The 18715-nt window shown below is 45.6% G+C and overlaps 1 protein-coding gene across 1 annotated transcript; it reads right to left on the bottom strand.

The window, feature by feature from the left end:
* Positions 1-769: 769 nt before the first annotated feature.
* On the bottom strand, positions 770-15181 carry LOC311525778 (uncharacterized protein; the record flags this gene model as incomplete). Its single annotated transcript, XM_084638117.1, has 5 exons — positions 14707-15181; positions 12584-12636; positions 10617-10733; positions 9102-9842; positions 770-907 (listed from the first exon to the last, which is right to left on the bottom strand). Exons 1-5 carry the CDS (start codon positions 14915-14917, stop codon positions 770-772), a joined length of 1260 nt encoding a protein of 419 aa, XP_084494243.1. The 5' UTR covers positions 14918-15181.
* Between the last annotated feature and the right edge of the window lie 3534 nt (positions 15182-18715).

Below are 18715 nucleotides of genomic sequence, written 5' to 3'. Positions count from 1 at the left end.
CTGACAAGAAATTGGCCAACTAATAATGGAAAGTTTGAGGGGTCATGGTTATAGCCTATGTATCTAATAGTGTTTAAACATATATAGGGCCAATCACTAGCATGATTGTTTTATTTGTAAGTAGTGTCCTTCTCTCCTTTACCTGTTGGCTAGTTGGATTCTAAACTTGGATCATGTCATCTTTCGTGCTTGAATAATCCTGGGGAGATTCTCTGAAACAAGTATATTAAGAAGGTGGTGGTGGGTGTCCTGTATGGTATGTTACACCAAACAGTACATTGAATTGGAAATGATCAGTCGTGAGTTTGTTCATAATTGACTGAAAGGAGAATCTTATTAATCAAGTAAATCTGGTTTAAACCGCCACATGTAGACAAGCCCTTAGTTTCTCCTTTCTTCACTCCCACTCTTTCACTCAGATATTTCTTAATTTGAGCTCATTTTTTGGGTCATCAGTTTAGTTTCTAAATGTCTTACAACGTTTAAGATTATCATTTTAGAATAGCGGGAGGATCATATCTTTTAATGGTTATAACCATCTCAGCCTCATGACATTTTTAGAACAATGATCCTAAATGCCTGTAGCCATTTACTATGATCTGTATTACTTTTATTGAGTTCTGCAATAAAATCTGAAGTGTAAGCTTCCCATTGTGCAAAATCTCTTGGAATACACTGTTCTAGCAAGGCCAGATTTTGAGTAAACCTTGAGGAGAACAGAGGACCCATCTTCACTGACAGAATTCCACCTGGTCTCTCAACTTGACATTCATGACGCAGCTGCTTGAGAGATGACTCTGCCTTTGCTGGCTGGTTTAAAACTGGTGAAGAATGTCTGGGACACTTTAGCTATGGAGATTATGAACACCTCCTTAAGACGGGGCAAGCAGCACACAGCTCTTAGGACCTAGTACAGCAAAACACTGAAACACATACTTAACTTTAACCAAGAGCCAACATCTGTTCCTGTTTAGCAAGGTGCTTCGGCATGTGCTTAAATCCCACTGACTTCAAGCTAAGCTTCAGTAAGGTTATTTGGATCCTTGGCTTAACTGCTTTTCTGAACTGGTCCAGATCAGAAAAACAATTCTGGACAACAATGACTTCACCAACTATTGCCCAATTTCTAACTTTCCCTTAAAGAGGACTGTAGAGCATTTGCTCCAGTCCATGCAGGATTGCATCCTCAGGAAACCATAAATGGGATAAATAAGAGGAATCACTAAGTTTAGTGAACTTTACCTGCTTAGTTCCCCAATCTTCCATTGGGGAAAGGTGTTTTCATCCCTCCTGGGTGGCTTATCTCTGGACTTTAATATCCTGGCCCTGTTGAAGTCAATTAGAGTTGATTTCTGTAGGGCCAAGATTTCATACGTGGGGTCTAAATCTGTTTCCTCTGCAATCTTTGTGTGGTGATTTATGCAAGCTTAGGCTTTATGATTTGAGGATCCATGATTTGGTGGGTAGGTTACTACAGGGTCCTTAGTTTACAACATAAGAGCCTTAGATAACTTTACAGAATCCAGATTAACATCAGCATAAATCTCATTCAATCTTATTTGTGGCTTAGAAGTTGTGTAAATTTGATTATAGTTGCATCTCTTAGTGCCACATAATGTACTTAAAAGTTTTGTTTGTGTATAAAACCCTATTTAATATACAGTAGCCAAACTGTCATTTGTCATCCAGAGACTTATCATTCAAACCACAATTCATCACGTATATTACTTTCCAGACCCTTACAGGTTTGTCTATGAATCTTTCAATATAATGAGTTGTAGTGACTTGCAAATATGAAGTTCACCTTGACATTGATAAAATATTTGTAGAAATTCAGTGCTTGCTTTGCAGTGGATAATGTTCATATTAATGGGATGCATTTTAAATGTTGTAATACAGTAGCCATCCCAATTTTCTGCTGATGCTGCTTTACGCGTTATTTAATTATGCTTGTACACCTTGTAATCTGCTTTTCCTTTGTTTTGAAGCAATTCACCACACATTTATCTAGACAAACCTAATTAGCAGTTTCTGTGGGGGAAAAAAATTATGAGAAAATAGAACTTCCCCTTAAAATACTGAGTCTTCCACTTTAACTTATAAGCTATGTAAACATTTAGTATAGCCACAAACTGTCTCTCATGGTGGGACATCTAAATGTGTCTGTGTCCTGTCACCTACTGGTACATGAATGAAATCAAATCATGTGAGTGACTCCAGTGTATAAATTTTAGGCATCTTACATTCCTCCATTTGGGTTACTTAGTCTCATTTTGTGGCCCACATTTGAACCTCTGGTGGCATATAAGATGTGTCTGGAAACAGTCTATCTCACATGCTTGTCTGTGTAGTCACAAGAGAATTAAAATGTTTACAAGAAATTACTTGCAAACACAGGCATCAGCTCAGTCAAATAGAGAAATGGAAAAACTGTTCAACAAAATGAAAACTTTATAAATATCTGGACCCTAAAGTGAGCAAGAAGGTCCAATAAGTCTTCGTATAAAGAGAGGGCAGATTCATTGTAAGTACTAGGGTCAATTACCAAACCAGAACACTACAAATAACATCACCTCAAGTCTGACCATGCCAATATGTGTTACTTAAACCAGGTCTTTCCTATTTGTTTTATTATGGTAGCACCTAGAGCCTCATTTGAGATCAAGGTTAGGTACTGTACAAACAAATTATACAAGATTACCGTTACCCTGAGGAGATTATATTTTTAAATAGACAAAGATGGGAGGAGAAACAGGTGAAATGACTTGCCCAATGTCTTGCAGTACAGCTAGGAAAAGAACCCAAGTCTTCTAGCCACATGTGCTGCCCACTAGACCAATCTGCGCCTTCAGTTTCCTTTTTAATCTGACATTCTTTTAGTTCAGTCTTTGATTTAATGACACTTAAAAAAAAAGTCAAAACATTGTATTTAACAATAAAACTTGAAACTACTGCCTTTATTTTGATTGCTTTTGCATGTATTTCTGGGTATTTTCAATTATTATTGAATTGCAAGTTTTTCTATTCAGGATTTTGGCCACTTAATCGAGTAAAGAACCCATAGCCCTGGTCTACACGAGGACTTTAGGTCGAATTTAGCAGTGTTAAATCGATGTAAACCTGCACCCGTACACACGATGAAGCCCTTTATTTCGACTTAAAGGGCTCTTAAAATCGATTTCCTTACTCCACCCCTGACAAGTGGATTAGCGCTTAAATCGGCCTTGCCGGGTTGAATTTGGGGTACTGTGGACACAATTCGACGGTATTGGCCTCCGGGAGCTATCCCAGAGTGTTCCATTGTGACCGCTCTGGACTGCACTCTCAACTCAGATGCACTGGCCAGGTAGACAGGAAAAGAACAGTGAACTTTTGAATCTCATTTCCTGTTTGGCCAGCGTGGCAAGCTGCAGGTGACCATGCAGAGCTCATCAGCAGAGTTGACCATGATGGAGTCCCAGAATCGCAAAAGAGCTCCAGCGTGGACTGAACAGGAGGTACGGGATCTGATCGCTGTATGGGAAGAGGAATCCGTGCTATCAGAACTCCGTTCCAGTTTTCGAAATGCCAAAACCTTTGTCAAAATCTCCCAGGGCATGAAGGACAGAGGCCATAACAGGGACCCGAAGCAGTGCCGCGTGAAACTTAAGAAGCTGAGGCAAGCCTACCAGAAAACCAGAGAGGTGAATGGCCGCTCCGGGTCAGACCCCCAAACTTGCCGCTTCTATGATGAGCTGCATGCCATTTTAGGGGGTTCAGCCACCACTACCCCAGCCGTGTTGTTTGACTCCTCCAATGGAGATGGAGGCAACACGGAAGCAGGTTTTGGGGACGAAGAAGATGATGTTGATGATGATGATGAGGTTGTAGATAACTCACAGCAAGCAAGCGGAGAAACCAGTTTTCCCAACAGCCAGGAACTGTTTCTCACCCTGGACTTGGAGCCAGTACCCCCCGAATCCACCCTCCTGGATCCGGCAGGCGGAGAAGGGACCTCCGGTGAGTGTACCTTTTAAAATACTATACATGGTTTAAAAGCAAGCATGTGAAAGGATTAATTTGCCCTGGCATTCGTGGCCCTCCTGGATGTACTCCCAAAGCCTTTGCAAAATATTTCTGGGGAGGGCAGCCTTATTGCATCCTCCATGGTAGGACACTTCACCACTCCAGGCCAGTAACACGTATTCGGGAATCATTACACTGCAATGCTTTGTTGTACATGTTTGCTGGCGTTCAAACAACATCCGTTCTTTATCTCTCTGTGTTATCCTCAGGAGAGTGAGATATCATTCATGGTCACCTGGTTGAAATAGGATGCTTTTCTTCAGGGGACACTCACAGGTGCCCGTTCCTGCTGGGCTGTTTGCCTGTGGCTGAACAGAAATGTTCTCCGCTGTTAGCCATGGGGAGGGGGAAGGGTTGAGGGGGTAGCCACGCGTTGGGGGGAGGCAAAATGCAACCTTGTAACGAAAGCACATGTGCTATGTATGTAATGTTAACAGCAAGGTTTACCCTGAAAGACTGTAGCCACTGTTTTATAAAATCTCTTTTTAAATACACACTGTCCCTTTCTCTCCACCAGCTGCATGTGTTTCAATGATCACAGGATATTCTCCTTTCCAGAGGCTAGTGAAGCTTAGAAAGAAAAAAAAACGCACTTGTGATGAAATGTTCTCTGAGCTCATGCTGTCCTCCCACACTGACAGAGCACAGACGAATGTGTGGAGGCAAATAATGTCAGAGTGCAGGAAAGCACAAAATGACCGGGAGGAGAGGTGGTGGGCTGAAGAGAGTAAGTGGCGGACTGAAGACAGGGCTGAAGCTCAAATGTGGCGGCAGTGTGATGAGAGAAGGCAGGATTCAATGCTGAAGCTGCTGGAGGATCAAACCAGTATGCTCCAGTGTATGGTTGAGCTGCAGCAAAGACAACTAGAGCACAGACTGCCACTACAGCCCCTGTGTAACCAACCGCCCTCCTCCCCAAGTTCCATAGCCTCCACACCCAGATGCCCAAGAACTCATTGGGGGCCCTCCGGCCAACCAGCCACTCCACCACAGAGGATTGCCCAAAAAAAAAGAAGGCTGGCATTCAATAAATTTTAGAGTTGTAAACTTTTAAAGTGCTGTGCTTAAAGTGCTGTGTGGCATTTTCCTTCCCTCCTCCACCACCCCTCCTGGGCTACCTTGGTAGTCATCCCCCTATTTGTGTGATGAGTGAATAAAGAATGCATGAATGTGAAGCAACAGTGACTTTATTGCCTCTGTGAGCGGTGGTTGAAGGGAGGAGGGGAGGGTGGTTAGCTTACAGGGAAGTAGAGTGAACCAAAGGGCGGGGGGTTTCATCAAGGAGAAACAAGCAGAACTTTCGCACCGTAGCCTGGCCAGTCATGAAACTGGTTTTCAAAGCTTCTCTGATGTGTACCGCGCCCTCCTGTGCTCTTCTAACCATCTTGGTGTCTGGCTGTGCATAACCAGCAGCCAGGCGATTTGCCTCAACCTCTCACCCTGCCATAAACATCTCCCCCTTACTCTCACAGATATTGTGGAGCACACAGCAAGCAGGAATAACAGTGGGAATATTGGTTTCACTGAGATCTAAACGAGTCAGTAAACTGCGCCAGCGCGCCTTTAAACATCCAAATGCACATTCTACCACCATTCTGCACGTGCTCAGCCTGTAGTTGAACAGCTCCTGACTACTACATACTACCACAGTATGCATCCGATGAAGTGAGCTGTAGCTCACGAAAGCTTATGCTCAAATAAATTGGTTAGTCTCTAAGGTGCCACAAGTACTCCTTTTCTTTTAGCTCCTGACTACTGTCCAGGCTGCCTGTGTACAGCTTCATGAGCCATGGCATTCAGGGGTAGGCTGGGTCCCCAAGGATAACTATAGGCATTTCAACATCCCCAACGGTTAGTTTCTGGTCTGGGAATAAAGTCCCTTCCTGCAGCTTTTGAAACAGAGCAGAGTTCCTGAAGATGCGAGCGTCATGTACCTTTCCTGGCCATCCCACGTTGATGTTGGTGAAACGTCCCTTGTGATCCACCAGAGCTTGCAGCACTAGTGAAAAGTACCCCTTGCGGTTTATATACTTGGCGGCTTGGTGCTCCGGTGCCAAGATAGGGATATGGGTTCCGTCTATGGCCCCACCACAGTTAGGGAATCCCATTGCAGCAAAGCCATCCATTATGATCTGCACATTTCCCAGGGTCACTACCCTTGATATCAACAGATCTTTGATTGCATGGGCTACTTGCATCACAGCAGCCCCCACAGTAGATTTGTCTACTCCAAATTGATTCCCAACTGACAGGTAGCTGTCTGGCATTGCAAGCTTCCACAGGGCTATCACCACTCGTTTCTCAACTGTGAGGGCTGCTCTCATCTTGGTATTCATGCGCTTCAGGGCAGGGGAAAGCAAGTCACAAAGTTCCATGAAAGTGCCCTTATGCATGCGAAAGTTTTGCAGCCACTGGGAATCCTCCCAGATCTGCAACACTATGCGGTCCCACCAGTCTGTGCTTGTTTCCCGAGCCCAGAATCGGCGTTCCACAGCATGAACCTGCCCCATTAGCACCATGATGCATGCATTGGCAGGGCCCATGCTTTCAGAGAAATCTGTGTCCATATCCTGATCACTCACGTGACCGCGCTGATGTCGCCTCCTCGCCCGGTATCGCTCTGCCAGGTTCTGGTGCTGCATATACTGCTGGATAATGCGTGTGGTGTTTAATGTGCTCCTAATTGCCAAAGTGAGCTGAGCGGCCTCCATGCTTGCCTTGGTATGGCGTCCGCACAGAAAAAAGGCGCGGAACGATTGTCTGCCGTTGCTCTGATGGAGGGAGGGGCGACTGACGACATGGCTTACAGGATTGGCTTACAGGGAATTAAAATCAACAAAGGGGGTGGCTTTACATGAATGAGTATTTCAGGCAGGACTTCACGGAGGGTTCCAATAAGAAATGGTGCACCTAAGTAATTGTTCTTATTGGAACAAGCAAGTTGGTCTGGCCTCTGATTGATACATGGCTAGATTTACCTCGCTGCACCTTCTCTGTGAGTGACCGCAGCGTGACATAGAGGAATGAGTCCCCTAGACAGGGGAGTGGGGGAAGCAAATGAGTACAAAACAAATCTGGTCTATTTCTTGTTTTGATCCACTCCGTCTATCTTTTACATCTTTGGCTGGCAGCAGACGGTGCAGAAGGACTGCAAGCCATCCACATCTCATGGCTGCTCGGCAGAAGAAGGTGCAGTAGGACTGCTAGCCATCCTCATCTCTTGCCTGCCTGGCAGAAGATGGTACAGTAGGACTGCTAGCAATCCATATCACCTGCCTGCTCACCATAAGATGGTTCAATAGGACTGACTGCAGAACTAAAGAGAATGACCTGGTCAAGTCACTCCAAATTTAGTCCCTGCACCCATGTCTGCCCACATCGGCCAGGAGCACCTTGGACATGACGATGACGGCTACCAGTCGTACTGTACCGTCTGCTGCCATAAGGCAATGGGTTGATGCTGCTGTGTAGCAATTCAGTACCATGTCTGCCAGCACCCAGGAGACATACGGTGACGGGTACCTGAGTGGGCTCCATGCTTGCCGTGGTATGGCGTCTGCACAGGTAACTCAGGAAAAAAGGTGCGAAACGATTGTCTGCTTTTGCTTTCACGGAGGGAGGGAGGGAACGGGGGCCTGACGATATGTACCCAGAACCACCCGCGACAGTGTGTTAGCCCCATCAGGATCTCAACCCAGAATTCCAATGGGCAGCAGAAACTGCGGGAACTGTGGGATAGCTACCCACAGTGCAACACTCTGGAAGTCGACTCTAGCCTCGGTACTGTGGAAGCACTCTGCCAAGTTAATGCATGTGGCGGTTCAATGATGAGACAGAACACAGCTTTATGCAAGCAAGCAGGCTGGTCAGCTGAGATGGGCTGTTCTGCCCCCCCCGCCTTCCACCTTCTCCTTTTATTATATTTCTCCCCCCTAAGCATTACACACTGCTACCGCAAAAAGGTACACAAAGGAATGTATGACGTTGATTAATATACTTATTTACCATCCTTTATCTACTACAATCCTGGTTCTCAGGCCTTGAGCCCAGGCTAAGAAAGCTTCCCACAGTTGCTGTCCCAACAATCAAGTTCTCATGGTTCATATCTAGCCCTTGTCCTTGGATAGAGCAATGTGTGCATTGCTTCTACAAAACAGTCAGGGTGTGCCCTGCCTGCTTCCAGGTGGAATAGCTAAACATGAACCCTTCATCCCCCCGTTTTTTATTTAATGATATTTGGCCATCTCATGGTAGCCGTCAATTTGTTTTGTCATGCTATTTAACTCCCAGACAGACAAGGACATAACCTGGGGAGTTTTCCAGGGCGAAATTTTACAAAGTCTTAACAAGGAAGGAATACATTGTACACAGCAGCAGCAAAAAATAAGCCCAATGATTACAAACACAGAATAACCAAAAAGCTGTCGCAGCCATTCTAGAGAGGGCAGCCAACCTGTAAGCCAATTCCAAAAACCCTCAAACCCCAGATCTTGGCGTATGTGTGTTGTAAGACTGGCCAATTCAGCCAGTCTAGTTTCTATGGAGCGACTATTATCAGTTAAATTAAAGCAACACATGTGCTGAAATGTGGAGCAGCCTAGATGGTGTTTTAGGAGCAGAAAATCAATGGCTGCTCTGTTATCCAAAATTGCATCCCTTAATTCGTGTTGTTCTGTGTTAAGTAAGGCAATAGCCTGGGATGTTGTATTAATTGCCTTTGCTGCAAAGCATGCCAGGTTATTTAAAGTTCTGGCTGAATACATAGCAAGCGCGGGGACCCCAACAATAGAGGCTGCTAAGGCAGTATACTCAGCACGACTAAAAAGCTCAACATCTGCAATACAATCATCTGAAAGGGGTACACTTCTTTTACTACGGTTTTGACCAGCAAAAGGCAATATAAGTGTCATTCTACTAAGACAGCAAAGGGTGCCATCACTTAAATTTGCAGGAATATAATTAAAGGTGCGTGAACCGCAAGTGAAAAACCATCCTGATGGTAGGATGATATGGCCATAATTATATGAAACATTAACAGCATGGGAACAAGTTAAAAGGGGTTGAGAAATTTTTCGACAGCCCAAAGGCACCTTTGTACTAGTGCAGTTAACTACACGCGCACAGGTGACATTGTGAGCCCCGGCCGGGTACGGTGTGTGGAGGGATATAGCCGTGCAAGGCAGAGTATAGTTGGCCGGGCCCCAATTAGCCATGCTAGAGTACTGGGAAGAAAGATTCGCATAAGCAGAGAACAGTGTCTTATTCTCCATCTCCTCAGGGTGATGACATACTGGAATAAGGCATGTACCTAACAAATCTCCGGTTGCTACAGAATTAGATAGACAAAAGTGGGTAACATTTGCTATTGAAGCCAATCTTTCCCATATGTTATATATCATTCGGGCTCGTAACGGGGGAAGCGCTTCCGAGCCAACCCCTACAGGAAATAGCAGGCACAAAAGGCACACAATCATCACAGAATTAACAGTGATTTGGGCGAGAATCGCCACAAACAAAGTCTCAGGAGTCTCTGGCTGTTGATCTGCTGCCAGTCTTCGTTGGGCCGCGGCGACCAATGCTTTTACTGCTCCCCATGTCACGGGCCGGTTTGGGACACTACGCCTCCTCCGTTTCCGTCCCGTCGTTGTCGACTCGGGGGGCAACGCGGTCTCCTCCGAAGTCAGCTGAAACTCTGGTATGGGATTCGACAGCCCCTGGTGCCATGCCATGTTGTATAAGTGCCGGTCGCACACACCGAGCTGGAAGCCACAACGGTCCTGCAGGGAGAGAGACACAGCAGCATATCCCCGACCCCAAGTGATTAGAGGTATTGGGCCCAGCCACTGTGGATCGGGCAGCTGACGGTAAAAGACATGCGGTCTTTCCAGTACCTCAGATTTGTGAAAATGCCGATCCGCAGGGGTCTGCTGATCTGCATTCAGTGTTAAATTATTTAAAGTAAACAAGAGGATATGCATTTGTTGTTGAATGTCTCCTAAGGTTCGGAGACGCAGCTCCCCTTGTTTTAATTGTTTATCTAGCAAGGTTTTGAGTGTGCGATTGGCACGTTCAACAATGGCTTGGCCCGTGGAATTATAAGGGATTCCGTGTTTAAGACGGACGTCCCAGCGGGCACAAAAGGTGGAGAGGACTGCAGAGCAGTAGGCTGGGGCATTATCTGTTTTAATTTGGCAGGGGTGACCCATAACAGAAAAGCAGGCCAGCAAATGGTGAATAACTTTGTTGGTGGCTTCCCCACGTTGTGGGGTTGCCCAAAGGAAGCCCGAATAAGTATCAACGGAAACATGTAAAAACGAATAGGGGCAGAATTGTGGCACATGAGTAACATCCATTTGCCACAGCTGATTTGCTGCGGTACCTCGGAGGTTAACGGCATAAGAAAAAGTAGGAGCAGCAGCAGCACAGTGGGGGCAGGAATGAACAATGGAACGTGCATGATCAGCAGGAATGTGAAACTGCCGGGCCAAAACAGAGGCAGACTGATGAAAAAAGGCATGGCTTTCAATGGAGTCAGAAAAAAGGGAATTTACCTGACCACGCAACGTGCGATCGGCGCATGCATTGCCCTCAGTGAGTGGCCCAGGCAGAGGGGTATGACTGCGAATATGAGCAACAAAGTAAGGGAAATGATGAGTGGCAAGAAGATGCTGCAAAGACAAAAACAGGCGAAGGAGGTCTGCATCAACCTGAGGGGTAATGAGGGCAAGGGGTAAATGATCAATTACCTGATAAACATAATGGGTATCCACAATTAAATTAAAGGGACAATCAGCAAAAAGTTGAAAGGCCAAAATAACAGCAGCCAATTCTGAACGCTGTGCAGAATGCTGAGGCAGTGTAAAACGAGAATGCCAACGAGGGGGGTCACCCAACTGATAAGTGACTACACCTCGGTGGGGAGAGCCATCAGTAAAAAGAGTGACAGCGGAAACAATGGGTTGAGAGCGGCTAAGATGATGAACAACTAGGGGCACCTTTTGGGTAATGACCAACCGAGGATCTTTTGGAGGATTGTAAGAAATCTCTCCCACATAATCACAAAGAGCAACCTGCCAGGCCAAGGAGGTGTGGCACAAAGAGTCAAATTCAGTACGGGACAAGGGGAGCACAATGGCAACTAAATCAGTGCCAGTGAGTTGCACTGCACGGTGGTGGGCTTTACGAACAAGATCAGATAGGGCATCTAAATACGGATAAATATTTCGAGGGGGGTGGATGAAAGGTATAGCCATTCTATAATAGAGACGGCTGTGTCTGTACGGGGTACAAACAGAGCCGCAGTTGGCGTATGAGGGGTGGCAAGAAGAACCAATCGTAAGGGACGGACCTCTGGGAGTCTGTTCACAAACTGCTGACTCAATGCTGCATTGATTTGTCGAATGCAGGCAGTATGCTTTTCAGTGATGGCAATAACTGCACCCGTTGCCCGGGCTCCACGCAGGAGCTCAAACAATGGCTGCAGCATTGAAGTGGGGAGACGAAAGTAGGGCCGAATCCAATTTAAATTACCCAAAATCTGTTGTAATTTAACAAGGGTTAGGGGTTGAGATAGAATTAATTCGGGACGAACCGGAGCAGCATAGGTTTGTAAAACCTTATATCCGAGGTAGTGGTAGGGATAAGAGCGTTGGATTTTTTTCTGGTGCCACTAACAGGCCATTTTGGCCGAGAATCTGAGATAAAGATTCAAGCTGTTGTGCCGTGACCCGGGGACCACTTAGCAAAATGTCATCCATGTAATGGTAGACCTTTAGCGAAGGGTACCGGGCACGGAAAGGGGCAAGGGCCCGATCCACAAAAAGCTGACACAAGGTTGGACTATTTTGCATTCCCTGGGGCAAGACCTTCCACTGATACCTTTGAGAGGGTTGCTGATTATTATATTGTGGCACCGTAAATGCAAATTTTTCGCGATCTTGAGGGCAAAGGGGGATGGTGAAAAAACAATCTTTTCAATCTAACACACAAAGTTGATCGGTTTGAGGAATTAAATTTGGATTTGGTAAGCCAAATTGCAAGGGGCCCATAGGTTGGATGCGTTTATTTATTTCTCTTAAGTCATGTAACAGCCGCCAAGCACCCGATTTTTTCTTAATAACGAACACCGGGGTGTTCCAGGGACTAGTGGAGCTCTCCAGTCGCTGTGCTTGCAAATGCTGTTGCACAAGCGAATGAAGTGCTTTTAGCTTTTCTAGAGGGAGGGGCCACTGGTCAATCCATACGGGCTCTAAGGATTGCCATACCAAGGGTAATGCGGAGGGCACGGTGGGTGAGGGAGGGTTTTGGGCCATCAGATGTTAATATCGAGGGTGGTGTCTAACTTTGTGAGTAAATCACGGCCCCAAATATTGAGGTGGACAGGGAGTACAAAAGGGCGGATAGTAGCAAGGGTACGGCCTCCCGGTTTAGAGACTGTGACCCAAGACAAACTGTGGCGCCCGGGTTTACTACTCTCGATCCCCCACAATTCTTTAGAAGGAATCGTAGGCCAACTAACCGGCCACTCCAGATCACGAATCACCGTAACGTCAGCTCCAGTGTCCACCAGCCCTGTAAAAGGAACATCATTTAAGAGAAGTGTTAACTGAGGTTTCGAGGGGCGGACTGACATTGTCAGAGCAACAAGTGGAGAAGACGCGCTGTGAGACGGCGAGTGAGACAACGTCGATCCAAACCCGCCTCCGCCCCGAGTTCGATCCTTGGCAGCTGGCACCTGATAGGGGACTAAAATCAATTGTGCAATTGACCGTCCACACGGGAGCGACTGTGGAAGATGAGTCCACACCTGAACCTTAATAATACCAGTGTAATCAGCATCAATGACCCCTGGAATGACAAAAAAGCCCTGTTTCCCAGCATGTGAGCGAGGGAGAACAAGACCTACAAAGCCGGCAGGGAGAGGTCCCGTCACCTGTGTACGTATGGCACAGACCTCCCCTGGCAGCCGAAAGTCAGTGTCCTCCTGCATGATCAAATCAAGCCCTGCACTTCCAGCAGTCGCCGCCCTCATAGAGTCTACGGATTTTAAGGCAGAGGAGCGGTTGTCTGAGTGGGAAACACCCCCGTTTGGCCCTGGGTTCGGGGGGGACCCGTCGCACGGTTTCCCGACCCGCTACGACACTGATTAGCCCAGTGATAACCTTTCCCACACTTGGGGCACTTCTTTGAGGGTCGGGCTGGTGCCTTAGATGAGCGGCACTCCCGCTGAAAATGACCCTCCTTACCACAGCGGTAACAACGCTTCCCCTCCTTCCCAGTTTTTCTCAGGGCGGCAGCCAGAACTCCAGCCTTGTGGGCTTGTGTGCCAATGTTCTGGCACGCCCGCAGCATGTCTGAGAGCTCTAAAATACCAGAGGCTTGCGCTGCCTGGAGAGCACAGCGGCAATCCTCGTTTGCATTTTCAACTGCCAATTTTAACAGGAGCTCGTGAGCTGCCTCAGTGTTATCCACCTGTCGGAGGATAGCCTCATGCAATCTGTTGGTAAAATCCAAAAAGGACTCTGAGGCACCCTGACGGATACTGACAAAGCTTTTGGTAGGCTTGCCTGAATCCGGGACCTTCTTGAAAGCATGCTGGGCACAGGTGGAAATAATGGGGAAGACGGCCTGAGGAAGTTGAGACTGCATCTCAATAGTAGCAAACGGGCCCTCCCCTGCTAAATGCTCATAAATGATACTGTGCTCTCTATGTACCTGAGCTTGGCGTTCTGCCATCTGCCGATACTCACTAATCCAAATAACATACTGACTGGGTGATAACATCATGCGCAGCAGCGTTTTCCAATCCTCAGGGATTAGGGAGTACCCAGTACCTATCCCTTCAATGAGACCACGCACAAAGGTGCTAGTCAGGCCAAACTCACGAATTGCTTTCTTTACCTCTCTAACCACCGAGTATGGCAAAGTGGTCCAGGTGCCCACAGGGTTGCCCTGGTTATCATTCTGCCAGGTCACCGGGCAAACTGAGACCAGATCAGCCAGCTCCTCCGCTGTAAGATCTGATCGAGCTTTCGCTGCGTGAACCATTTGTTGCACCAGCGAAAGCTTCTGAGCAGATACAGATGACCCTCCGGGGGGCCCTGGAGCATGGGGCCCCACGGACGGAGTGTGATCACACACTGGCTCCGGTGGGGAAGGCAAGGGAGGCGGTGGTAATGAAGACACTGGGGGCAAAGCAGGGAGAGGGGGGGCTGTGGGTACGGGAGAGGGTCTTTCCGAAGCGACACGCTGGGTTGCATCAGTAGAAGGGGGAGAGCTGCAACGGGGATGGCTACAGGAGCCGACGGGCGTGGCGAGATCACCAGCCTCGTGAAAGAGGGCCTATCCGAGGTGACACGCAGTATCGCGTCGCGACAGAGGTGCCAGGCATGTAAAGCCTGCACGGGCGCCCGAGGCTCTTCGTGCAATGTCTGGCCCAATCGCTCCCAGTCCACTAGCTTAAGGCTTTCGGCTTCAGGATACCACGGGCACTGGGCACGCACCTCCTGTAGCAGGAGAGTAAGTGCTCGAGCGGGGCAGTCATGCTGAGCCTTACGCAGCAAATACTGCAGCTCATTGCGGTGTTGCACTTGCAAAGCAGAGAGGGAGCTTCCCATACTTACCACAATGAAAAATACTCACCGGGATCCACGAAGCGGATGAGTGACGCGTCTGAAACCCTTGCTGGGCGAGGTGAGTGCTGAGGGCCCCACGTTGGGCGCCAGTTGTGGCGGTTCAATGATGAGACAGAACACAGCTTTATGCAAGCAAGCAGGCTGGTCAGCTGAGATGGGCTGTTCTGCCCCCCCGCCTTCCACCTTCTCCTTTTATTATATTTCTCCCCCCTAAGCATTACACACTGCTACCGCAAAAAGATACACAAAGGGATGTATGACGTTGATTAATATACTTATTTACCATCCTTTATCTACTACAATCCTGGTTCTCAGGCCTTGAGCCCAGGCTAAGAAAGCTTCCCACAGTTGCTGTCCCAACAATCAAGTTCTCATGGTTCATATCTAGCCCTTGTCCTTGGATAGAGCAATGTGTGCATTGCTTCTACAAAACAGTCAGGGTGTGCCCTGCCTGCTTCCAGGTGGAATAGCTAAACATGAACCCTTCAAATGCACTTAATGCATTTTCTGTGGGGACACACACACTCGAATATATAAAACCGATTTCTAAAAAAATGACTTCTATGAATTCAACCTAATTTCGTAGTGTAGACATACTATCAAGGTTCCTCCCCCACTCTGAACTCTAGGGTACAGATGTGGGGACCTGCATAAAAAACCACCTAAGCTTATCTTTACCAGCTTAGGTCAAAACTTCCCCAAGGTACACAATATTCCACCCTTTGTCCTTGGATTGGCCGCTACCACCACCAAACTAATACCGGTTACTGGGGAAGAGCTGTTTGGAAACGTCTTTCCCCAAAAAAATACTTCCCAAAACCTTGCACCCCACTTCCTGGACAAGGTTTGGTAAAAAGCCTCACCAATTTGCCTAGGTGACTACAGACCCAGACCCTTGGATCTTAAGAACAATGAACAATCCTCCCAACACTTGCACCCCCCCTTTCCTGGGAAATGTTGGATAAAAAAGCCTCACCAATTTGCATAGGTGACCACAGATCTGAGACCCTTGGATCTGAGAACAATGAAAAAGCATTCAGTTTTCTTACAAGAAGACTTTTAATAAAAATAGAAGTAAATAGAAATAAAGAAATCCCCCCTGTAAAATCAGGATGGTAGATACCTTACAGGGTAATTAGATTCAAAACATAGAGAACCCCTCTAGGCAAAACCTTAAGTTACAAAAAAGATACACAGACAGAAATAGTTATTCTATTCAGCACAGTTCTTTTCTCAGCCATTTAAAGAAATCATAATCTAACACGTACCTAGCTAGATTACTTACTAAAAGTTCTAAGACTCCATTCCTGGTCTATCCCCGGCCAAGACAGACTATAGACAGACACACAGACCCTTTGTTTCTCTCCCTCCTCCCAGCTTTTGAAAGTATCTTGTCTCCTCATTGGTCATTTTGGTCAGGTGCCAGCGAGGTTACCTTTAGCTTCTTAACCATTTACAGGTGAGAGGACCTTTCCCCTGGCCAGGAGGGATTTCAAAGGGGTTTACCCTTCCCTTTATATTTATGACACATACCCAAAGAAAACCAACCTGGTGATAAGTAGACTACAACTAAAAATAGTTTTAACATTGGCATCATGAGACTGCAAGTCATGATATGAATTTCTATCTTATGGAAAGCAAGATAAGTTAATCTTATTAAAAATACTGCAGTATAATTGAAACATAACAGCTTATAATAGTGATACTGCAGTGTTTTGGACCATTACTGTAAAACTCTAAGATCATTTTTTTTTAAATAAAAAGTTGAATTCTGGGCTAGAAAGGGGTAACTTGAATTGCTGAATGCCAAGTAACTTTATTTTAAAAATTACTAAATATATTTAGAGAAACAAGAAATGGTAGGCCAGCACTTAGTACTTGTTTCTCTTACTGCCAAATCAGGAAAAAACAGTTAAATAGAATTATTGACAACAGGCTGTTCATGAGACTATGGGGACACCATGATCAAATCCAAGCAAAATAATTTATTAACATGGGTATTTTATTAAAGAAAACACAAAGCAAAACAACACAAATTATAGAATTCAAATGATAAATTGGTTACTTACGTTACAGTCTCTATGGAGAGCTTTTAGCAGATAGTACACCTCTCAGAGTGGAACACCTCTGTCGCTTTTTGTTTGTTAAATTGATAAGTTTGTTTTCCAAAATTATTGGGAATCCAGTTGACGTTGTACCTCATAATGCTTTGTAGAAATATGCTTGATTGTAAATATGGCATAACTGGAATATGTTTTATGCTAGATATGCCATGTAACATATCTCTGCAAAGGTTATGACCTACTGGATGTATTCATCCTATTTGTATGCATGTATCATTTTTGCATTCACAGTAATGAATATTGGCCATGTACTTGTTTGATTTTAAGTAGCCTCAGTGAAGCAGTTGGTCAGCTTCTTGAAAAAAAGACTATTCTCAGTAAGTACCCAAACAAGAAACACTTAAGTTAACAATGAATTTTGAGTCGCCAATCCACATCTGAGCTTTCCTGGGAATGTGGCTCGGCCTGTAAAGTTCTGAGTCGTGCATGGACATATGACTTGCCCACGTGTCTTAAAAACTCCATCTTGCAGCTGGATTCTGCATAGGAGAAAGGAAGGGGTTTCCACCCACAAGAGTCTATTTAAGCCCCTAGAGACCCCTCCATTTTGTCTTCAGCTGGCTCGAGAGAGCCTCCACCCCCAAAGGATACCTGAAAGAAACTGGAACAAAGGACAGCAACCACAGGGGTGTGAGTAATTGCTGGACCCAGACTAGAAGGAGACTAGTCTGTAAAAGAAGCTTACTGGAACATCTCTGAGGGTGAGATTTCATCTGTAATCACTTTCTTACTGTATTAGGCTTAGACTTGAGTGTTTTATTTTGCTTGGTAATTCACTTTGTTCTGTCTGTTATTACTTGGAACCACTTAAATTCTACTTTTTGTATTTAATAAAATCACTTTTTACTTATTAATTAACCCAGAGTATGTATTAATACCGGGGGGAGGGAGGGAAAACAGCTGTGTATATCTCTCTCTGTGTTATAGAGGGCAAAAAATGTATGAGTTTATCTGGTATAAACTTTGTACAGGGTAAAACTGATTTATTTGGGGTTTGGACTCCATTGGGAGTTGGGTACCTGAGTGTTGGAAACAGGAGCACTTTTTAAGATGTTTTCAGTTAAGCCTCCAGATTTTGGAGGACGTGGTTCAGACCTGGGTCTGTGTTTGTAGCAGGCTAGCGTGTCTGGCACAACCAGGCAGAGCTCTGAAATTCCAAGTTGGCAGGGAAAACCAGCTCAGAGGTAGTCTAGGCACATCAGGTGGCATTCCCAAGGAGGTTTCTGTGATCCAACCCATCACACCGGTATTAGTATCTTATGGGATACTTAAAACTGCTTATGATTGGGCCAAAGAATGTTTTACAGACGGGGATCCTGTTGGTGGTCAATGAACAGTCAGTCTATAATTGGAGAAAGTAAGCAATCTTAAGTGAATCCTATGAAATTTAAGAAAATGTTTAAATCAGTTAGAAGCTATTTAAGGTAGGTGTCTTTAAAATATGCCAACTATGAACGTTAAGAATCTTAAATCCACTATTTCCGTGTTTACCAGTGTCATCTTTCCAGGAATACATGGTCTTGCCCTCTGGTGATTAACAGGAGAAACAGTTGTAATGTTAAGTTACAACAGCATTTTCATATCCCAGTAAAATCATTACAAGAATTTAAATCTAATCCCTTAGAAGTGTCTTAGTTAACTTTTTCTCACCACTCAATGTTGAAGTTTTGGGGAGATTTTCTTTGGGATGATTTCTTGAGTTGTGTGTGTGTGTGTATGGTTTTTTTAATCTGTGGCAACTTGCTTGTAGAGATGGACAGGATAAGTTGATGTGCACATGGTGTTTTAAGCAGGCCTGTGTGTGTGTGTTTGCACTCAATATTTTTTTTAAATACCCTTTTAATTATTTCCATGAAATTATAGAATAATACACACCTTTCAGACTTGTTTAAA

This window comes from Lepidochelys olivacea (genome assembly GCF_965140295.1).
Source record: "Lepidochelys olivacea isolate rLepOli2 genome assembly, chromosome: 9".
Taxonomy (NCBI): Eukaryota; Metazoa; Chordata; order Testudines; family Cheloniidae; genus Lepidochelys; species Lepidochelys olivacea.
The sequence above is the reverse complement of the archived record's forward strand: the minus strand, read 5'-3'. Positions and strand labels throughout refer to the sequence as shown.